General features: G+C 34.1%; 3 protein-coding genes across 3 annotated transcripts; 1 reads left to right on the top strand and 2 right to left on the bottom strand.

Moving 5' to 3' along the window:
- Positions 1-427: 427 nt before the first annotated feature.
- Positions 428-11,571, top strand: LOC123875669 (cuticle protein 3-like). Its single transcript, XM_045921634.1, is given in 5 exon segments — positions 428-487; positions 490-516; positions 4,505-4,699; positions 8,161-8,359; positions 10,419-11,571. Coding segments are annotated over 5 exon segments (594 nt in total). The 3' UTR covers positions 10,532-11,571.
- A 451-nt stretch (positions 11,572-12,022) lies between these two features.
- Positions 12,023-14,529, bottom strand: LOC123875826 (pupal cuticle protein 27-like). The gene is made up of 4 exons (XM_045921873.1): positions 14,514-14,529; positions 13,704-13,970; positions 12,643-12,891; positions 12,023-12,135 (listed from the first exon to the last, which is right to left on the bottom strand). Exons 1-4 carry the CDS (start codon positions 14,527-14,529, stop codon positions 12,023-12,025), a joined length of 645 nt encoding a protein of 214 aa, XP_045777829.1.
- Positions 14,530-18,093: 3,564 nt separating this feature from the next.
- On the bottom strand, positions 18,094-20,704 carry LOC123875495 (hyphally regulated cell wall protein 3-like). Its single transcript, XM_045921341.1, has 3 exons — positions 20,664-20,704; positions 18,855-19,323; positions 18,094-18,517 (listed from the first exon to the last, which is right to left on the bottom strand). Exons 1-3 carry the CDS (start codon positions 20,670-20,672, stop codon positions 18,111-18,113), a joined length of 885 nt encoding a protein of 294 aa, XP_045777297.1. The 5' UTR covers positions 20,673-20,704; the 3' UTR covers positions 18,094-18,110.
- Positions 20,705-24,010: the final 3,306 nt, after the last annotated feature.

The raw sequence follows: 24,010 nt of genomic DNA, 5'->3' as shown, positions 1-24,010 counted from the left end.
CATTAAGTATCTGAATTATGATATACTTACACACTTACTGCAAAAGCTGATTTCCCAAATTCCTGAAACCGAATTAAGAACTTTTTTAAGCAATTTTCTGGGTCTCTATATGTAAAAAGGTAAAAAAAGTTTAGAAGTGAAATTCCCAAAACTAACAAACTTTGTAGATAATTTTCTAAATTTTTTCAACCAGAAATGCATTTCAGGACCTTGACAACAAGGTCTGTGAATGCACACATCTGCTTCAGAAAAGTCGTCGAAGCTTTTTTTCATTACAGCTGCCACTAGAATTTTTCAAATAGACCTTTGCCTATCCTTATCCCACACACTAAAAAAAAAACTTACGCAAAAAAAGTTTCTAAAGTTCAGTTATTTATTGGGAAAAGTGGTTTCATTATAATGTGGAATGAATTTTGTAACCTACACGATGCGTATATATAAATGTGAGTACCGATGTCGTAGCATCACTTGTGAGCTCACCTCCGACCTGATCTAACACATTGCAAAATGCAGCTGGTGAGTTATACATCGATTATAATAACGATACATCGATCAAATTAATCGATTGAAATGTCATACGCCGCGGCCTTTTGCGATCGGATTAAGTTATCAAACGTTTTGTGAATGTGAAGTGTTTTCATTGAATCTAGTATTTTTTGAATATCGAACTTGAAATTTCGATTTTATTTTAGTCAAACAATAAAATTTAACTTCTGTTTTATTTATTACTAACTATAATATTATGATGCATTCGTCCGCATGGATTTAAATTTCGTAAAAATATGGTGAGAGCTCTTTGATTTTCCTGGATCAAAAGTAGCTACCGCCCGTCTCCAGGATAAACAAATTTCATCAAAATCGGCTAAGTGGTTGTGCTGTAAAAAGGTAAGAGATAGACATACAGACAAACATAATTTGGCATCTATAATATTCTAGTATGGAAGTATGGATTAGTCATTAGTCAATTTTTTACTAATTTACTTTTCTTAATAAGTTAATTAAAAAAATGTTCATGTTAATATGCTTCTTGTGAGGTATATCGCAGTATATTGACGATACATCGATCAAAATGGATAATCGATCAAAATGGGTAATCGATTAAAATGTCATACGGCGCGGCACTATCGGTGTTAGAATCAAGAATAAGTCATCACATCAAGTGTTGTGGCAGTGAAGTGGTTTTAATGAAGATCTTTTGAATTCTGATATCTGATATTATTAATTTCTTAATTTGTTAATCCATTATAATATTAAAAATGCAAAAGTGTGTCGGTTTGTCTGTCAGCTTTTAACGGCCTAACCAATTTTTAAAAAATTAGATACGACGATAGAATAACTTGCATCCCGGAGAAGGACATAGGCTATTTTTTGTCCCGAAAACTCACCGATATCTCACGGGATTTTTGAAGCCCCATCCGTTTAACCGATTTTGACAAGATTGGGTACAGCGATAGCTTGTATCCCTGAGATGACGTACTTACTACTTTTATTCCGGAAAATCAGAAAATTGCCATGGGATTTTAAAATGCTCATGTTCGACGTTTAGTACAGAGATGTCTGTATCCCAGAGACCGACGTAGGCTACTTTTGTCCCGAAAATTCAAAACTCTTGTGGGAATCAAAAAAAAGTTAAATCCATGCAGACAATCACGCAGGCATCATCTAGATAAACCTATTGTACTGACTAACTCTATTATTTATATTATCTAAAATTATTTATATTATCGTTCGCGTGGATATAGGTTTTTAAAATGCCCGTGGGAACTCTTTGATTTTCTGGGATAAAAAGTAGCCTATGTGCTAATCCAGGGTATAATCTAACTCCATTCCTTTCAGCCCAATCCGTTCAGTAGTTTTTGCGTGAAGGAGTAACAAACATACACACACACACCACACATACAAACTTTCTCCTTTATAATATTAGTGTGACAAGATGATGCCCGCATGGATCAAGGTCAGGATCATCAGGATTGAGGAGTTGGAATCCAATTTTTGGATTTTTTTAATGAAACAATGTCACAAAGTTCTTCTATTGATTAAATAAAGAATTACGCAAATCGGTTCAGAAATCTCAGATATATCGGTTAACATACGTAGAAAAACACAATTCCTCCGTTTTCGGTTAAAAGTAGCCTATGTTACTCCATGGTTAATCCTCTACTTGTCTGTGAAAGTCCCGTCAAAATCAGTTCCGCCGTTCCGAAGATTAGCCCGTTCAAACAGACAGACAGACAAAAATTTTAAAAATGTGTGACTCAGTTATGGTACGGTTCAAATAACCACATGAGCCTAATATGACTTAGCTATTTCGAAATTACAGACAGACACTTCAATTTTATTTATTAAAAAAAAAGTAGTAGGTATATAGATTCTATATCAATCTATAATTTTTTATCTAAAGTTAGATTTTTATGTGATTTATTGATTAAATTAAAAAAGTCTGTGGCTTATTCACGTTGTCAATGCTAATGTTAGTTTTTTTAATGAAATATAATATTACTTAACCATTACTTAACATTTTGCGGTAACTTAAGACTATTTATATGTTTGTCTAGAAATCGATATTGTACAATGGCAAATCTAGCACGTGTTCTACTTTATTTTCTCTACTACAATTTTTTTTGCTACTACTTTACCTCTCTTCTCTTATCTTTTTAACCCCTGACCCAAAAAGAGGGGTGTTATAAGTTTGACGTGTGTATCTGTGTATGTCTCTGTAGCATCATAGCTCCTAAACTAATGAACCGATTTTAATTTTTTTTTTGTTTGAAAGCTGGCTTGATCGAGAGTGTTCTTAGCTATAATCCAAGAAAATCGGTTCAGCCGTTTGAAAGTTATCAGCTCTTTTCTTGTTTTAGAAATTATTTATTTAAAGTGATTTAAACATGATACAGCTATCTAAATGGGCATTAACATAACCTTTATACTTGACTATCACGGTTAAGCAACAAACACATAAACACCATAAAACTTTGATGAGATTTTGAATACGCCCATCTCTTCATTGCTTAACCTGCGTCGAACTTGAAATCTGTGCATTTCCTATTACCATAATATTCAAATTTATTCATATGACTATATGCCTTTTTTCTTTACGCAAAAGAGTTAATATCGAGTGTGTTCAAATGTGATTTATGTGATATTCTTTGTTCACGGTCGTAAGTGATGGTAATGTTAAGACAATGACTGTGTTGCGTTGTTTTTAGATTCAAAATTTACTTGAAGGATGATTAATTGTGGGAACATTAGCAGAAATCGTGATATTTCTGTGTTTATTTTTGTTGAAATTTTATTACAAATCATTAATCAGAAACGAAGTTTAAAAAAAACAGTTATTAAATATCATCTTTTAACTTAGATTTATTGAATCGAAACATTTTGAAGGTTTTTGGGTTATTTAAGTTCAAGGCTGGAACACTTTTCATGTGTAGCTACTTAGTTGTTCTTTTTTTGCATGTTTATATTATTTGTTTTATTTACATTTTATTACTTTTTTCCTTTCGATTCATCTCTCTCTTTTATTGATGATTAATGTCATTTAAGTTCAATAAAAATAATCCAATTTTTTTATAATCTCTCCCAAAACATAAAATCTAAATTAATTGCAAACTAAATCTGTCTTTCCAATATTTAGATCATTATTATGATTGCTATTGCTTGCTGTTATTTTTTAGCAAAATACTTTTTAATAAAATATTTTTTTGATATCATTTATCTTCAAAAAACTCTAAATGGCGTAGTAGCTACCGATTCCTAGCATTTCATGTAATGGAATTATTTATAACTCTACAATAACGCACACTGCAGATTGTACAGCGACAACCCCACGATCTCCTAGTTCTTCTTATTTATTGTGTATTCTGTATTGAACTCCTAGGAAGCTGTTTATTTAGTAACTTGTTGCCCGCGATTTCGTCAACGTGGGTTTACGTTTTTAAAATCCCGTGGGATATCTGATTTTTCGGGATAAAAAGTGCCCGTATCCATGTCCAGGATGCAAGCTATAAATTTTATACGTGGATATAGGTTTTTTAAATCTTGTGGGAACTCTTTGACTCTCCGGGACAAAAGTAGCCTATGCCTGTCCTCGGGACGCAAGCTATCTCGGTACCTTTTATCAAAATTGGTTAATCAGGTGGGTCATGAAAACCTAGCAGACAGACAGATATCCTTTCGCATTTACAATTCTGGTATGGATTTTTAACTCAGTTATAATGACAAGTCCTAATTTATTTTTAACCCCCGACCCAAAAATAGGGGTGTTATAAGTTTGACGTGTGTATCTGTGTATATGTCTGTGGCATCGTAGCTCCTAAACTAATGAACCGATTTTAATTTAGTTTTTTTTGTTTGAAAGGTGGCTTGATCGAGAGTGTTCTTAGCTCTAATCCAAGAAAATCGGTTCAGCCGTTTGAAAGTTATCAGCTCTTTTCTAGTTACTGTAACCTTCACTTGTCGGGGGTGTTATAAATTTTTAATTTACACTTGTTGCCTTAATTTCCAGTTCATCGTAGCCACCGCCCTCGTCGGCCTCGCCGCGGCAGCGTACACACCTTACACCGAACAATCCAACAGACCTCAGGCCTCCTTTGAAAGGACCGCGCGGATCCTCGCCTACGACTCTGACGTCAAAGAGGACTCCTACAGATACAACTATGAAACCGAAAATGGCATCAAGGCTGAAGAGCAAGGACGTGAGGTATGTAGTTTTATTATCTCTATAGTCGTTATTCCTCATTACTGAGGATCATGACCCCTTTCCATTAATCCTATAATGGTAGGAGTTCTCTTGGGATATTAAGAGGGCTCCTCCGTCACTCGTTTCCACTCGTTTCATACAATCGTAGTTCCAATTTCATTTGAATATTAAGCAACCAAAGTCCATGAAATTTTGCACATATATTCTAGAAACTAATATCTATGTCTGTGGTTTTCCAGATTTCTGTTAAAATATTCTGTTTCAAAGTTACGCGGTCTTAAAATTTTCATACAAATCTTTGAGCCCCTGTAATTTTAAAATTACATATTTTTAGAAAAATCTAAAACACCACAGACACAGATATTAGTTTCTAGAATATGTCTGCAAAATTTCATGGACTTTGGTTGCTTAACATTCAAATGAAATTGGAACTACGATTGTATGAAACGAGTGGAAACGAGTGACGGAGAGAGCCCTGTTAATACGGTTAGTTCCCAGATCCTTCCGCATACAATCTCTAAGAGAACGAGATTACGACTCTTAGGTTAAATTATTGACAGTTATTATCTACTAACACTACAAACACTACTACAAAGATATATATGTTATGTTAAAGTACAAATAAAAAGTGTCTCTCATAAATATTATGAGCTGCTTTAGACTCTAAAGATACTTTGTTAGCTCCCAAAAAATTATCGTTAAAAAAATTCTGATCGATGTATTTCAAAAGAATGAAGACAAAACTGGTTTCTCCAGTATTGTCATTTGTATTTAATAAATTAGGTCATAAATTTTTATCAAGGGAAGAATTAAAAAAATGATTGAAGAATAAGCAATTAAAAGATTGATCACTATCGAGGAAAATTGCTGTAGCCTCAAGGTAAAAATAAATTGGATGACTACACCTGACATTTCTGTGCCCATAATATAGGTACCTAGAATCTAGATGTAATAGGTACTAGATATTTGCACTCTGACTCCTATAACCTCCATATATTATCTGGAACGTAGCCCAACCCAAGTCTCACACTAGATACAATCTTTGAAAGGGCATTGGCCAGGATTGCTCAAAGGTCAGCGTTGCCTTAACATTTTTAGATTTACTGTAACATCTTCATGGATCAATCTGCTAAGTTCTATATGGCAAACTTGTCTGAGGAAATTCGTTTTAAATTACTCTTAATGACTTACATGGATGAACTTAAATTTTTATTGGCATAAGAGGGGTCTCTCCGTCACTCGCTCCATACAAACGTAGTTCGTCTCTCATTGAATACAAATATAACCAATCATAATTTTGATTTGAATGATGATAATTGGAATTTTGTAGAAACGTTCCGGGAACTAATATGCCTGTGGTTTTCCAGATTTCCGTTTCAAAGTTACGCAGTTTTAAAAATTCACATACAAATCTTTGAGCCACTGTAATTTAAAAACTACATATTTTTTAGAAAAATCTAAAACACCACAGGCACAGATATTAGTTTCTAGAATATGTCTGCAAAATTTCATGGACTTTGATGGCTAAATATTTAAAAGACATTGGGACTACGATTGTATGGAGTAAGTGATGGAGAGAGCCCTGTTAACTATTATTTCACAATAATATATGGTGAAATATGAAATGAAATACGAACGGTGCGGTGGTGAACGGTAATAAAATATTATGGTGTTGTCTATATGAAAACATGGCTGTGAGCAGAAACATTTATTATTTTGTCATACCTCTATTTTTAACCCCCGACCCAAAAAGATGGGTGTTATAAGTTTGACATGTGTATCTGTGTATCTGTCTGTGGCATCGTAGCTCCTAAACTAATAAACCGATTTTAATTTAGTTTTTTTTTTGTTTGAGAGGGGGCTTGATCGAGAGTGTTCTTAACTATAATCCAAGAAAATCGGTTCAGCCGTTTGAAAGTTATCAGCTCTTTTCTAGTTACTGTAACCTTCACTAGTCGGGGGTGTTATAAATTTTTATTTTTACTTGTCCCTAAAATTTTCAGCAACGCAATTATGTATCATAAATTACGTACGAAAGAAATAGATACGATACATTGCATATCTAAAGTAAAGACTGCAACATTTGGGTCACGTCTGTAGAGCTCTCTCTCTTCTCCTCTCGTGTGTTTTGTGTTTTCTGTCTTACTTATCACCGCGCACGAATTTTTGTACCTACCATATAATATTATGTCTATCAGCAATGTGTTGGCCACTTTACATTTTTGTACCAGGATTAATATTATTATGAATTATAATATATTTAGATATTTCCGGATTGGTTAAACTTATTTATTCAAAAAATAAGATAAGTTATCTTATGTTCGACCTCAAAAGATTTAAATCTGTAATTTTGACACTGTATTTTGAAACTGTGTTCATCTGCATTTCGTAATTTTTTAAATAATTCAAATTACAACAAATCAATGATAAAAATTTCAAGGTTTCCATATGGAAATGATGTTTTTATGAGAATTTCACCATATATTATTATATAGAAGATACTAATAATGAAATAACAGAATATATTTAAGGGACTCAACCTCATCAACAATTTAAATGCAAATTGATTTATTTATGAATTAAAATACAATGATAATGCTATTGCTTAAATATTTAAATAAAATTTTCCTCTAACTTAATAAAAGTCTAAAGAAAAGTGAGAAAAAAAGAAAAGTGAATTAGGTTTCATGTATCCATCGAAGGATGCAGAAGATTCTATAGATAAACTGACTATTGACCAACTGGGTACATTAAGTTATTACTTTACTATAAAATGAGAAACCTATAATTAAATTCAAATTCATTTAATTTCATTCAATTTTTTTTATTCAATTAGCCTTTTACAAGTACTTTTGAATCGTCAAGAGCCAATCGTCTAGCATAAAGACAATCATCAATTATAATGTGATGCAGAAAGAGTTCTCAGTATTGTCACTAGACGTAAATCGCGTCTAAATTAATCAACAAAATTTTTTTTTCTTAAAAAAAGAATATTAGCCATGTTAAATGACTAATATTCCCCTTTCCTCTCCAACTAAGCGTCAGGCTTGTACTAGGAGTAGGTACGACAATAGTGCAACGAGCGGGGTTTGAACCGTCGACCTTTCGGTTTTCAGTCCACTCCTTTACCGGTAGAGCTATTGAGGCTCATTAATTAAATATACATTATTAAACTTAATTAGTTAATTAAGTAACTAAATTAAACGCTAATTAATTAAATTAATTAAGTTTACTATAATATCATGATTTCAGTTTTGATTTGTACTTCTTTTGTTATTTAGTTCAGTATCATGGAGTTTCAGGATTTCAAGCGGAATTTTTAGTTCAAATTCTATTATTTTGACATCCTATCTAAATCTAGGTCTATGATATAAGTTTCAACTATATTATAAGTGACATATTATATAAGTGGCACATGTTGTCCTTATAAATAAACTCATTTCTTTCCATTTCAATTCCAGGTCGATGGTATTGAAGCGCAGGGAGGCTACAAATACACTGGCGATGATGGTCAACTCTATTCCATCACCTACACTGGTGGTCAAGATGGCTTTCTGCCCCAAGGAGCTCACATACCCACTGCCCCACCGATTCCTGAAGCTATCCTGAAGGCTCTGGAACAGAACGCCCGCGATGAAGCAGCTGGAATTATTGATGACGGTAAGCTAAATTTTTTGATACTGAAAGATTATTCAGTACTTGATGCCCGCAGCTTCGCCCGCGTGGATTGGTCAGATCCCCTGCAGCATCAGGATTGAGGAGTTTGAATCTAAATTTTTTATGTCGCAAAGTTCCTCTATCGATTAAAAAAATTACGCAAATCGGTTCAGAAATCTCGGAGATATCAGAGCATAGGTAGAAAAACACAACTCCTCCATTTTTAAAGTCTATTAAAAAAGTAGCTTATGTTAATCCTCTACTAGTTTGTGAAAGTCCCGTCAAAATCGGTTCAGTCATTCCGAAGATTAGCCTGTTCAAACAGACAGTCACTTTAATTTTATTTATTAGTATAGATATAGGTATAGATACAATCTTAGGTTCATCAAAATGATCAAGCTATCGCCGCCAATTTAGAAATAATATAAATTCTCATCGCCAACTCGTTTCTAGTTTCTAGTTCTACTCGTTTCTCGCTAATCAAATCGCTATATTATCAAATACGATGTCTTTATAATAACAAATGATGACTAAAAACTTTTGTGTGTAAATATCATTACATTGGAGATCTAAAATGGTCAAAAGGTTATCGAAAGCTAATGTGCAGTTTACAAAAGCTTTAATTCTAATACGTATGACCTTTCTTGCATTGTAAAATCGCTAATCTGCATATCATTACAAATATTTAAGTTCAGCATAGTTCAATCCAAATTGCATTGTGTGTTCAACAAAATAAAGTCGATTTTTTATCGACTGTCCTATCTTGCAAACTCTTGAGAAGATTTGCTATTGCTAAATTCTCAACCTTAAAATGAACTCTTATAGTAATGGAAATAGAGTTCTGATTGTGTTGTTAAATTGTTGAAATATTTTTGCGAAAGATAAAGATCTATCATAGTCTGTGAAACCGACAGCTACTGTTTTATTGAACAATACTTCATCATGTGAATGTGTCGAAATGTAACTTCTTTCTTAATTTATCGACAGAAGAATTGGTGTCGCTTAGCAAATATGGCGAAACATCCTATACATCGATGATCCATACTAATTAAATACCCTATAATATTAAAATTAATAGTTAAATTAATTAAAAGTAAATTACTTAATTAAAAAAATAAATTAATAATTAAAAGCTCACAACAAACTCGGTAGGAACGGCATTCTGAACCAGTGGTAAATTATTTTGACGATTCAAAAGCACTTGTAAAAGTAAATTTGAATAAAAATATATTTCATTCAATTCTATTGTTAATGCGAAAGTGTGTCCGTCTGTCGCTCTCTGTTTGTTTGCCTGCCTGTCTGCAAGCTTTTCAAGGCCCATCTGTTTAATTGATATTGAGAGATATGTAGCTTACATCCCGGGGAAGGACAAAAATCATTCATTCTTCCGGGTTAAAAAAAACTAATTCCACGTCCATAATAATTAATTGGTTGAAGTCACAAAAAAGCATTTACTTTGAGTTAGGCCTCAGAAATCAAGAAAGGCATGCTCCTGCTGTTCGATTGGGGAAAAATTGTATCCATCATTATTACAATCTCAATAGTCGTGATTGGCAGAATTTATGGTATTCTTGTTGCAACAATGCATTGTAGCCAATAGTGAACGAACATCAACCAATCAGAGGTGATCGCGATCGTGATATTCTAGCTGTCATTTTACCGTAATCGAGCCCCTGGTGTTAGCTGTTTTTATACTGAACTAGAGGATGCCCGCGACTTCGTCCGCGTGGATTTCGGTTTTTAAAGTACCCATGGGAACTATTTGATTTTCTGGAATAAAAATTTGCCTATGTCAATTGCAGGGACGCAAGCTACCTAGGTACCAAATTTCATACAAATCGGTTAAGCGGATGGATTTTTGGGAATCCCGTGGGAACTCTTTGATTTTTCGGGATAAAAAGTAGCCTATGTCCGTCCCCTCTAAGTCTAAGCTAACTCTAACAAATTTCGTCAAAATCGGTTAAACTGTTGGGCCGTGAAAAGGTAGCAGACAGACAGACAGACACACTTTCGCATTTAATATTAGTATGGATGAGTTTTTAATGCTAATTTTTTTTTCCAGGTTCATACAACCCCGGCAAATACGGCGGTGGTGCGGCCACAGGCTTCGCTCCCGTTCAGAACTATGCGCGTGCGCAAGCGTCCGCAGGATTCCGTCAGCCCTACAAATTCTAAGACATAATTTAGTTTACAAGTTAAGCCTACTTTACATTTAGATCTACGGCTATCAAAGCTTACTACTTGGTAAACAAAAACATTTTTGAGATTTTTTCTACACATACCAGAAATAAGCTAAATATAGAGATTAGTTGCTATTTGAAAACATGCAAAGGCGTCTTTATTGATAGTTAGTAGTCTCTGTGTTGAGTTTATGCTAATTTATTTTGATTTCAATTTACCAGTGTTGATTGTTGAAATATAACTCAAAATTGGTAAAGTTAAAAGCTAATAAAAAATGGCATTTTAGAATATCAACTCAAAAATGTTTTTTATATCGTTAATTCTGTTCTTTATCTCGCATAGGTTCTTATTTCTAACATATCTCTCGATTAATTGAAGTAGAATCTTATAAACTGGACGCTGCATGGTCTTTTCTTACAATAACCGGGAAATTATTTCCTATTTTGATAAGAAACAAGTATTGACGAAATGTTTCCAATTAACATTCTCTTGTTTATTAATTGTACTAATTATACTCATTTCGTTTATACGTGTTTCTAGTAGTTTTGTATTTGCTTTTATACTTTATACTTGTTATTTTCTTTACGTTTGTTAGGAAGATAAAAATTTAATAAGTACATTGGCAATTAATGACGGAGTATTTCTTTAATGAGGCTACACTTTGTCTTTTTTCTCTATTGACCTAACTTTCTTACGTCGAGTTCCAATATTCAATCTATCTTTATTTTGTTAAGTTACTTAGCAATGCTGTTATTTTTTTTTAATTTGTATGATCTTTTTTGATAAATAACAACGATGCTAAGTACGCTATCGACACATTTATACAGATAAATTGAATATTGAAACCCGACGTTTCACTCCCCTACTATCTTAATGTAAAACGGGCTTTATGTTTACAAATTAGCGTATGTTCAGTATGAAATGTGAATGTGATAATAAACTAAATCCCATATTTTTGTAGTTATACCCATCCAATTTATGGATAAATAAATAATAGACTATTTATTCTATGAATAAAAAATGAATTTTCAAAGCATCTGTGTATATATTTACCTACGCCCTAATTTTCTCAAATACAAGTTACACTTGGACGAATATGGTTAATTCTTCACAACCAATTCACAACTTATTTTACTATATAATTAAGGCCACTTTAATGAAATTCTGGTATTAAAAAAATGATCTTAAAAAAAACTGATATTAAAAAAAAATATTTAGTAAAATATAGAAAAATTTAAGAGACAAAAAGATCTAAAAAAATTATTATTGTTTCAATTATTTTATTACTGAAGAACAATCATAATTTAGCATAAATTAACTTAATTTAGCATAATAAATAAAATAATACAGATTTTAATAAAATAATTTATTTAAATAGAGAAAATATTGCTCTAGATATAAGAACAAATGATTAATAAAGACAAAATAAATAGGAATATAATGTAGAATGACTAATCTATTCTAAAACCTTCAGTTAAGAACTTTTCAGTAGGTGTAACCAGTGTTAGAATTGAAACTTCCTTGGTGATTGCCAGAACCAGGTCTTTGAACTGTTGCACTTTGACCAGGTTTGCCTTCTTTTTCTGGATGATATAAACCTGCAAAAAAGAAATTCTTTAATATTTTAACGCGTCTCTATTTGCATTAAACTAAGTAATAGTTTTTTGGTAAAAATCACAGAGAATGCTTCAAAAAATCACGGCCTAGATAAAAAAATACTCTAAGTACATAAAATGAGGTGATAAAAAGCAAAGTTGGATAAAGCACGACTATTATAGATTTAAGTTACCAATAAAATTATTATGCACTTCTCAAGAAAAAAATCCAAAAATCTGTGTCTGACATGACTGTCATATCGACTTAAACTTGAAAACATGTAAGTTTCCTCTTATACTTACTTGCCTATAAATAGTAGACATCCATTAAGAAATGAATTTGAGAAATTTTAACGGGATCTTCATTATATCTAAAGCCATGCGTACTTATAGTACAAGAAAAAGCTGGTTGGTACAATACTATAAGATCTTAGCTTTCAAAAGAACTCTTATATGTTGCAATATCTTGTATCAAATAAAATAATGCAATAATGTCTAAGCCATAATTACCATCATCAAAGATCCCAGCAGCCTCATCTTGCTCATTCTGTTTCAAAGCCAGCAGAATCTCCACAGGAGTTGGAGGCGGTACAGGAAGATGAGCCCCCTCAGGCCTGAATCCACCTTCTCCAGCTGTGAACCTGACGGAGTAGACTTGGCCATCGTCCCCTTTGTAGGCAAATCCTCCCTGAGTTTGAGCTGCGTTGCCAGATTCTTCTGCTCGGATGCCGTTCGATGTTTCGTAAGCGTATTGGAACCCTGCAATTCGTTGAAGTACATTTTCTTTAAATTATGTACTACAATGTTAAATCAACAAATTAAGGATTTATAAAATACTAGCTGACGCCCGCGACTTTGTTCGCGTGGACAGAGGTTTTTTAAAAAATCTCGAAGGAACTCTTTAATTTTCCAGACTAAAAAGTAGTAGATGTGCTAATCCAGGGTATAGTCTATCTCCACTCCCAGCCAAATCCGTTCTGTAGTTTTTTCGTGAAGTAGTGACAAACATACACACACACACACACACATACATACACACGTAATATTAGTGTGAAACTAGTTATACTCGGGGCTTCGTCCGTGTGGACACAAATTTCAAACCTCATTTTTACCTCTTTAGAGTTTGAATTTTCAAAGAGCCTTTCTTAGCGGATGTCTACGTCAGCTATCAGCATGCCAAATTTCAGCCTGATTAATCCAGTTGTTTAAGCTGTACGTTGATATATCAGTCAGTCAGTTGTTCCTCTAATATTTAGATTAGGTACAAATATGAACTGTAACTATGGATACTACTGTACTGTAGATCTTTTTTGAAAATACATTATTATTTGGTCTGAAGAATTATTGCTGTAAGTTTTTAATAGGCGCACACAGCACATTCTTTAAAAGAGGGCTTTTGCTACAAAAAATTTAACTATCCTCAGTTTAAGTGGAACATTTTGTGAACATTTTGTCTTTTATGTCGATTGCATACGACATAATTTATTCAGACCACCAATGCTCAATCTCTAACAATTTCATCTCTATACTGTAATCTATTAAAATAATAAAAACTAAAAGATCATACATACCATTCTCTCCAGCTTCATTAACTATTTTCAATACAGCAGCATTCCTCTCAACCGCTTGTTGAGGACGAGTATTACCATTGCCTTCAAACTGGTTTCCATTTATAGAACCAGCAGAACCAGGTCCTCCAGAATGATGTCCAGATCCTGAACTCGGAAGATAAGTTGCAGATGGTAGCTGGGCTGCAGCGGTCATTGCTACGATTGTGGTGGCGATAATCTGGAATAAACCATCATCATCATCATCCCGTAGTATAACTATGCACAGGTCTCTCAGAATGCGAAGAATTTAGGTCATAATTATTAACATCCCTGTTAGGCATTACTCTGAGGGACAAAATCCATAACAAGGAAACCCGTAGGAGAGTGACCGACATAGCTTAACAAATAAGCCAGCTGAAGTGGCAGTGGGCAGGCCACGTCTGCCGCAGAAGTGATGGCCGCTGGGGCAGACGTGTTCTGGAGTGGAGACCGCGTATTAGCAAGCGCAGTGTGGGACGATCTCCAACCCACTGGACTGACGACCTTAAGAAGATCGCGGGAAGTGGGTGGATGAGGAAGGCGAAGGATCGTGTGTGGTGGCGCACTCTTGGGAAGGCCTATGTCCAATAGTGGAGGCAAACGCACATTGATTGTTTCATTGATAACAACCCTGCCCAAGGGCGGATTAGGAGACTTCATACACTTTGAAAATATGAAAATTCTGAAGCACACAGATTTCCTCGCAATGTTTTCCTTCATCATCAAAGCAAGTGATATTTAATTTAGTGAATTAGTTATAAGTATTTAGTAATTTATAAGTGAGTATAGTACCTATCAGTGTAATCATTATTAAGGACTTTAGCAATTGGGATGATTAGATTTTTGTAGGTAGGTATATTTTCTTGTAGTTTTTTTCTTTTTTCATGTGTTAAATTATACCTAAATAAATCATTTTTCTCGCGTTTTCTATGGAAAATTGAGGCTTAAAGTTAACTTTAGTTTCAATAAAGTTGTATGTTTTCTAGAAATAAGGGCTAAGACTACAATCTAACTTACCAGCTTATACATTTTAATAATTTGTATTTTTTTTACCAATTTCAAGTTCACTTGTTAATCCAAATAGTGGAATTAAACTGTGACTTCTTGAAATTCCGATGCCCTTATATATTTACCAAAAAATATTAAATTAACAATTAAGTGATCGTTTTTGTCGCAGCTTCTGCAAACCTTGGATGTTAAACGGTGTCCTCCTTATACTTTCTAGTTGATAACCAATTTTATGTTATAATAAGCAGAAAGATATTTAAAATAATTAAGTATAAGCTGCAATTATTATCATATGCATAATATTCCGTTTTTTATTTTAATGTACCTAACCTGAGGAAAAAACAAGCACTGTTTATCATAAAAAAAACATCCGTTAAACAAAATACGTGGAGGAAAGCAAAGAACCATAAGAATTTTGTAGTAGCGTGCTCCTGAAAAAGCTATAAGTATATATAATAGGTTGATGTTGATTGAAACAAAAAACTTGAAAAAAAACGAGCTTCAATTAGCAAGAATTGTAGTAGAATTGTGGTCGAAGCCAAATGAGTATGGGTTTAACGAAAACTGCCATACCCCTTCCAGGTTAGCCCACTTCCATCTTAGACTGCATCATCACTTGCCACCAGGTGAAATTGCAGTCAAGGGCTAACTTAATATATTGGATTTAAATCAGGCCTGTCGTATAGAAGATTTTTCTTAGTCAAGTCGTACAAGAACGTGGCGTGTGGAAGTCCTTACAAGAGTCCTTTTTTTTCTCTCATCTGGTTTTACATAGATTAGCCAATGTCAGGTTTGTTTAGTTATTTACAAGTTAGGGAAAGATATGTACGCAGTTTCCCGCCCTTTTTTAACCCCCGACCCAAAAAGAGGGGTGTTATAAGTTTGACGTGTGTATCTGTGTATCGGTGTATCTGTGTATCTGTGTATCTGTCTGTGGCATCGTAGCTCCTAAACTAATGAACCGATTTTAATATAGTTTTTTTTGTTTGATATGTGGCTTGATCGAGAGTGTTCTTAGCTATAAATCAAGAAAATCGGTTCAGCCGTTTGAAAGTTATCAGCTCTTTTCTAGTTACTGTAACCTTCACTTGTCGGGGGTGTTATAAATTTTTAATTTACACTTGTTTTACGACAGTCCTACACAGTGCGACAAGGAACTTTTGTCACTTGAAAGACATTGGCAAGGGATCATAGCTGTAGAACAAAGGCTACCAGCAATTAGTTATTAGAATCTCCTCAATTTTAAGAAATACGTTGAAAGTGTCAATGTTGAAAATCGAGTAAACTTTATCTAATTTTAACTCAATGATAAATTGGTAAAAACCGTCTCAGTAAAAAGCAAATAAATAAATGAAATGAAATAAAGGTATAGTTGCGATAGAGGCGCGCGACCAGGATCGAAACTTGGACCTCTTGAATAGGCATCCAATGTCTTAACCACGAGTCAACACAGCGATGTTACAGTACAAGCTTGCGAAGTAAACAAGGTCACATAAAATCCCAAGGCCTAAGAGCACACACGTTTTGACATAATTGATCTTGATACAGTTTCTCGTTACCAAAAGCTCATTAATACTCTGACCTTGGAAATACTTGGTGCGACCTACTTTTTACAGGCAGTTCATGTTATGATATGATCAGATGATACCGGTTTGTTTTTAACCCCCAACCCAAAAAGAGGGGTGTTATAAGTTTGACGTGTGTATCTGTCTGTGGCATCGTAGCTCCTAAACTGATGAACCGATTTTAGTTTAGTTTTTTTGTTTGAAAGGTGGCTTGATCGAGAGTGTTCTTAGCTATAATCCAAGAAAATCGGTTCAACCGTTTAACAGTTATCAGCGCTTTTATAGTTGTTGTGGGCGCTTCTCAGACCTGGGCGCGTTTGGAACTCTCGTAGCTTTAGTTTTAAGTTTACGTAAATTAATGTCATGTTACAAATCTAACAATTCGGACTGGCAAAAGGTGTACAATAATAGTACCTACTTTGTATAAATGATTTTGAGTTTTTGCATTTTACTATTGTAACTTTTTGTTTCGGTTCGGAGAGAGTACCTAACTGCTGACCTTCATGTCGGCTCGTCTCAGTTTATTTCATTTCATTTATTTTCATTTCAATTATTTATTTGCTTTTATTTACATTTTTTACATATACATGAGGTTACAAGTTCAATCGATTGCAGGCTTCACAAACCTTTGAGAACATTATGGAGAACTCTTATTCATGCGGGTTTCCTCACGATGTTCTTTACCGTTAAATTAATGATATTTAATTTCTTGCTGCCTGGTCGCTAAATTGCTTAATAAATGATTTAGTTTTAGTGTTATATACAATAATATTTTAAAAACTGCAGTTTGTAACTACCAAAAATATTAAGAAGAGGTTGCTGTTTTATAAAATGCTGTTATATTAGGCACCAAAATATTTAGAAGAGGTGTTGGATCTTCCTCAAACAAATTGCACCAATTATTTATTTATCAGACAATGAAGCGCAGCTAAATATTAATAACCGCAATTAATCCTCATGAGAATATGACGCAAATCTTGGTATCAGTCTATTAAAAATTGTATTATCCTAATAATTTTATGGTCTAACTTTTAGTGTTTAATGTAACAGGTTCTCGAATTTCGGTTATGTAAAAGCTTGGCAGTAACACACTGTGCAATTGCAAATAAAGTCTCCAAGAATAAGAAAGCCTACATTTCCTAAAGGTTAAAATTTAAAAATATCTCCTGAAGAAGGAGTTGCGATGGAGTAAGGCGTACGTTGAGTATGTTTTACAAGATCTGTGTGGTGTTGTGTATTGCTTGTTTTTCCTGCATGTTTAGTAGTGGGAAGGTCAATCGTTTTTATGACATGCTGCAGGTACTAACATATTTGTCTGTTTTGGCGAATTCTAGCGATTTAAGTTTGTTAAGAGTGACAAATCCAAAAAACAATATGACAAAAAAGATGCTAAGCTTCGGCTTCTCCACTCTGAATGTGTGCGTTGCACCTAAGAAGTGTTTATTCCAACTATTGAGTATATATGTATATAATTGCTCTGACTGTATTATCAGGTGAAATAGTGTAATATGGCTATCTATATTAAAAATATAGGTAGATATCCAAGCGGATGAAATCACGGGCCTCACCTAGTGGTAAGTAAAAATAAAGCTTCTTTTATTACTTATCTTTTATTACTATTGCTCATAAACAGATAAAAAGATTTGTTATTTTTGAATCTTATGGCGAATCTATCACAAGTTCGAAATGCATTTCTTACAACAAACAACAAATAAAACAAATCGTTGTGAAAAAGAAAATAAAAATCATTTATTTAATTAAATTACATGATTGAACACATTTTATAAAACAACATAATATTATTATTATTTACTTTCTAATAGAAATAGCCGTATTTTTCATCGAAAGGCTGTTGAGGTGGATTCTGGGAAGACGGTCTAGGTGGCAAGTACTGACGATTGGCTGTACCCTGAGATCCCAAAGATCCCTGAGATCCTAAAAATCCTTGAGATCCAAAGGAGTTAGATCCGAAGGAACTAGATCCAAAATTACCATTGGAAGAACCAAAAGAAGATCCAGCGTTGGAATCAGAAGGTTCAGAACTTCCGAACGTAGAACCAGGTGATCCGGATGTTGATCCAAAGTTTGTACCAACGTTTGATCCACCATTGGAGCCAAAGGAAGAATCAAATTGCGGTACTCCGTAGCTGGTACCGGGTATTGTTGAGGAAACTTGGTTGTATTGTTGAGAGAAACGGGATTGACCGCAGGTAGAGCATGCAGCTGTAAAAAAAGGATTTAAATTAGTGGGTTGAAGTTGTATTTTTTGTATAAAAAATGGAAATGTAGGTAATTCATTGGAAAATAGATAAATTTGCATTAAATAGTTTGATAGTTAGATTATTCGACTTTTATTACTCCCAATTGCATTGTATGATCACGAAATTACAAATCCAAAAATACTTGATCCATCTTAGAAATCCAATGTATCTAAGTGTAGGTTAGGATATTCATTATTTTAGAAGCAGAATCTATAAAAAAGTTTCACAGTTTATAAAGAAATCTTGAGACTTTTAAAACTCTCTGAAACTTTATCAAAGGTAATAAAAATTGAACTCACGCTTGATCGAAGATCCTCCAAAATTAAAACTAGGTCCAGATCCTGAAGAGCTTTGGCCAGGAGGAAGATACTGGGTGGAGGTAGCGTCAGTAAAACCATTTGTACCCCCAATAGGACTAAAACCATTAGTACCTTTGGAGCCACCATTTCCATTGCCTTGGGAGCCAAAAATGGTTGAGCTTTGGCCATTTCCATTTGTACCAAAACCATTGGTGAAAGAGGAGCTTTGTCCATTTGGTCTAATACCGTTGGTGCCTTGTCCATTAGAACCAAAGCCATTGTTCAAACTATTGCCAGGGTTGATGCCATTGCCCAAGCCATTGCTCCCAGAGTTAAAACCATTGCCAAAGCTGCCAGTGTTGGAGCCAAATCCATTGGTGCCAAAGTTATTGTCTGGAGGAAGGTAGCCACGTTCAAGGTGTTCTAAGCGGGCAGCTGAAGTGACAGCGATTAGGGCAGCTACGATTATCTGCAAAAAAAAAAATACAAAACAAGTTTTTAGTCATGACAAAGTAGGTAGGATGCTGGCAAGACGTGAAGATTATTATTTATTATACAAAAAGTAAAACTGGAATACAAGAATCATAATATCATTCAATTTATTAGGTTGTATTGGGTTTATATTTTTAATACAGAATATCTATTATTTGTTTTTTTTTTTTTTATAGTACCTAATTTGTTATACCTAGATTTTAAGTATTAAGTATAACTAGATTAATGTGTTAGGTACGTGTAATACCTATTGTCAGCGATACCTACAGGTGTGTGGTAAAACTCAAGTGACGAGTTTATAAATACACCTGTTTTTTTTTTAAATACTGTGTAAATTTTTTCTTAAATAAATAAATATTATTATTTATTATAAAAATAGACATAATAAAAAACATAAAAATAAAATCGTATTCTTGTAAAAAATGACAACCTTTAAATATAGCAATTTCATCCGTGTGGATTTAAGTTTTAAACTCCTCTTAGAAACTCTGTAATTTTTTGGGATAAAAGTCGTCTATTTCCAGGATGCATGCTTTAAATCTCTGTACCAAAGTTTTATCATAAATGCATTTATTTACTTTTGCATCTAATCACACTAATATTATAAAGGCGAAAGTTTGTATGTGTGTGTGTGTGTGTGTGTATGTTTGTTACTCCTTCACACAAAAACTACTGGACGGATTTGGCTGAAATTCGGAATGGAGATAGATAATATCCTGGATTAGCACATAGGCTACTTTTTATCCCGGAAAACAAAAGAGTTCCCACGGGATTTCGAAAAACCTAAATCCACGCGGACGAAGTCGCGGGCGTCAGCTAGTATATTATAAAAGGAAAATTTGACCGATTGACTGACTGGCTGTCAACTGACTGACTATCAACACACAGCTCAAACTACTGGACGAATCGAGCTGTTTGGCATGCAGATGGCTACTATGACGTAGAATCAGCTAAGAAAGGATTTTTGAAAATTCAACCAATAATGGCATAAAAAAGGGGGTTGAAATTCGTAAAGTCGCGGGCATATTCTAGTTTATAATATTAGCATGGATTAGTATGGAATATGTATTAATTCGTAAGATCATAAATCTGCACTGGTTATTAGATTAATTTTATTCTTCTTCTTTTTAACCCCCGACCCAAAAAGAGGGGTGTCATAAGTTTGACGTATCTGTGTATCTGTCTGTGTCATCGCCAAATCCGTCCAGTAATTAGTCCACATACACACAAACTTACGCCTTTACAATATAAGTGTGATAAAGGAAGCTTATTAAACGAGCTTTTAAATTAATGTATAAAATTAAAAGGTTTACCTACCAATTTCATTTTTAGGTCGGTGTAGGTACAACCAAATGTGATGCTCGCACAAAACTGTGTGTTCCGAAACACAATTGACCTATTATATACCAGATCATCAGATCCTAATCCTGAGCGCCTCGCACGTGGCCTGACGTAATGGTTTGTGCTGAAGATCACAGAACGTATCCTTGACTAGTCTCTATTTGTGACTTCGTTCATGTAGCCTTAACTACGATAGCCTTTTTCAGAAAACACTATAGTTATATGAAGCTTTGGGAGGAATACCTACCCAAATTTTTGAAGTGAAGACTTCATCAGTATAGTTGGTATGAATAATAAATAATAAAAATAAATAATATGTATACATTCATGGTTTCGGATTTTCCCCATAAGTGTGCTATAAGATCTACCAAATACCTACCTGCCGAACTTGGTGATTCTTGGTCCCTATAGTCCCTGTCAAGAAACGACAAACACGACAGACAGACAGACAATGAAGCGAACGATCCTACAAGGATTCCTTTTTTCTTTTTGAGGTACGGAACCCTAAAAAGTGAAATCCGCGTGGTCGAAGGCGCGGGCAATAACTTTTTTAACCGACTTCCAAAAAAGGAGGAGGTTCTCAATTCGTCGGAATCTTTTTTTTTTTTATATTTTTTATGTATGTTCCCCGATTACTCAAAAACCCCTGGACCGATTTGGAAATTTTTTTTTTTGTTTGAAAGGGTATACTGTGCAGGTGGTCCCATATAAATTTGGTGAAGATCTGATGAATATCTTCGGAGATGGAGAACAGAACTCCTCAATGGATAGGAGCAAATTGCTCGCGATCAGTGTAATAGCTTAGTAAACAGTAGGGTTTTAACTGGGCACAGCATATTATAGTACAGTGGGGCCACTAAAAATTGTGAAATAAAAAATTTTCAAAAGAAAAATAAAACCGACTTCAAAAACGACAAACACTAAAAAGTAAAAAATAACTTTTGTTTAGCTACACGTGTAATGTACCTAGGTATGAAGTCGGGCGAGCTTCACTCTTGGATTTCTAATTTTGTTTTAATATGCTCGCTCGACTTCATACCTAGGTACATTACACGTGTAGCTAAACAAAAGTTATTTTTTACTTTTTAGTGTTTGTCGTTTTTGAAGTCGGTTTTATTAACCGACTGCGGCAAAGCCAAAAGGAAGGGTTATGATTTTAGCAGTCTATGTATGTATGTATGTATATATGTATGTGTGTATGTTTGTATCCAAATTCTGTGTGTTCCACCGTAGTGCCTAAACTACTGGGCCGATTTTGATGAATAAGGTGTCAATCGATTCATCGTAAAAGTCCGGGTAACATAGGCTACATTTTATACAAAAAGAATTGACCTAACGGATGTTACATGAAAAAATTAGGGGTCTCCAAAAATTTTTTTTGCTATTGTATCGAGTGGGGTGTCAAATGAAAGAGAAAAAAATTCTGAGTTCATAAATATAAACGTGCTACAACATTAAAATATACCAAGCGAAAAAAAAACAATTTTACTGTAATATTTCAGCGTTTATTAAGACGATCGCAGTCGGGTTTTAGTTTTTATTTCAACTTTATGTTGTTTTAACAATTTTTTTTATGTTGTTTTAGGCAGGTGTTGAAAAAAAAACTAAAGAAATTATGACCACCACAGTTTTATGGGTTTAGGCATTATATTGTATGGGGAAGTTATCAGCAGACAAAGTGTACTCCCGACCTCGCTTGTCATAGGAGGTATTACTTTCAAGGGTAGACCATTAATTAAGCCAAACACAATAATTCGAGAATCGATTTAATTACGAAAGCCGTCTAGGTCCTATCAAACCTTTGTTCTGCAGATCAGATTATCAACATCGTGATATTCGTGATTAGGAAAACATTAAGGTGAGTACACACTATGTACGAGCTGTAACTATAGTGCGGTTCTTCGAATAGCACCTATGGCGCTATGTTGGCTCCTCTGTCTGTCCAAGTCATTGCCACCATATTTGCATGAGAAGACGCAGATTTTGTTTATTTTCATTTGATTTTCCTGAATGAATGAAATGAAAATAAACAAAATCTGCGTCTTCTCATGCTAATATGGTGCCAATGACCATCCAACAGACAGGGGAGCCAACATAACGCCATAGGTACTATTCGATGAAACGCACTATACCAATGTACTTTAAGTACGTAGTAACTTTTGGTTATCAAGGTTTTTTCTGGACAAACGCCACAAATGTTTGAGCGGGTTGCGAAGCTGAAGTGGAAATGAAAAGGGTACATAGTTTGAAAAACCTAATACTAAAATCCGAAATTCCAAGGTACTAAGTCGCCGACTTTGCACGGGAAAGCGCAGTGTGGAAAGAACTCACAATTAATATCCTCCAGCAGTGGACGTCTATTGGTTGACAATGCTAATGACGATGATGATGACCCCGTCTCGATGACTGTCATAGGTAACCCTAAAGTTATGTGCGATAGAAGTATAAATAAATCGATTTAAGTAGTTATGAAAGCCATTTTATCAGAAATATCCTATCAGAGCTTTGTTAAGCTGAGTATCCCATACAATAAGACTTGAAAGTTATAGTTACCAAAGAAAAGCTAAGTGGATTTTCGTTCCCTTCCTTCTCGTCAGGTTACGCCAGGGACTCTTGGCTTTACAAATTTTTGTTCTGTTGGTTTTCTGCACTACACATGATATACAAATTGAAGCGATTAGTACAGTCATGTAGAGTCAAATATATATTTTTGGAACGGAGAAGGTTCTTTATCCTTGTTCTATATTTCTTAAAAAAAAAAAAAAAACAATTCATTCAAACAAATTAAATTAATTATTGCTATTAATATTTAAGATTTGCTAGTTTTACTTTTTGTCAATTTTTTATAACACTAAACAGAATTCTGGTATTTCCACTTTCTTTTCCATGTAAATGGAACAGAGAAAGAGAAGAGATTGATTTCTTAACCGTAACTAAAACACTTAAATAGTTACAAGTCCTACAATGAGTAACTGGCTTTACAAATAGTCGAAATTATGAATTAACTCGTTTGTTAAGATTTCGCAATAAACTTTTTTTGAATACAAGTAAGGCTTTGTAGTCAGTTTTGGCAAATCGTGGAGTTACGTGAGGAAGTGGAAGATGGCCGGTCACGTAGAAACAACTGTGTCCTTGAAAAATAGCGTGCAAACCTAAATCGTGGAGAATATTTGAAATATTAAGTTTTGTCACTCAAGGTATGGTTTTAGTTGTATACTATTAAGGTAATATTAATCGAAGCATTGTACCATTGGCTCGTTTTTTGCGCAACGGATCAGCCTGGCTGTCCAGCGCGGAAATGCAGCCAGTATTCTTGGCACCAT

Source organism: Maniola jurtina, chromosome 20 (assembly GCF_905333055.1).
Source record: "Maniola jurtina chromosome 20, ilManJurt1.1, whole genome shotgun sequence".
Taxonomy (NCBI): domain Eukaryota; kingdom Metazoa; phylum Arthropoda; class Insecta; order Lepidoptera; family Nymphalidae; genus Maniola; species Maniola jurtina.
The sequence above is the reverse complement of the archived record's forward strand: the minus strand, read 5'-3'. Positions and strand labels throughout refer to the sequence as shown.

What these genes read in the sequence shown, in the direction of transcription:
- LOC123875495 (XM_045921341.1), bottom strand. An exon ending in TGGAGGATCTTCGATCAAGC is followed by an intron (nt 18,518 to 18,854) that starts GTGAGTTCAATT and finishes CTTTTTTTACAG; the next exon opens with CTGCATGCTCTACCTGCGGT.
- LOC123875826 (XM_045921873.1), bottom strand. An exon ending in TAATGAAGCTGGAGAGAATG is followed by an intron (nt 12,892 to 13,703) that starts GTATGTATGATC and finishes AACGAATTGCAG; the next exon opens with GGTTCCAATACGCTTACGAA. An exon ending in TGCTGGGATCTTTGATGATG is followed by an intron (nt 12,136 to 12,642) that starts GTAATTATGGCT and finishes TCTTTTTTGCAG; the next exon opens with GTTTATATCATCCAGAAAAA.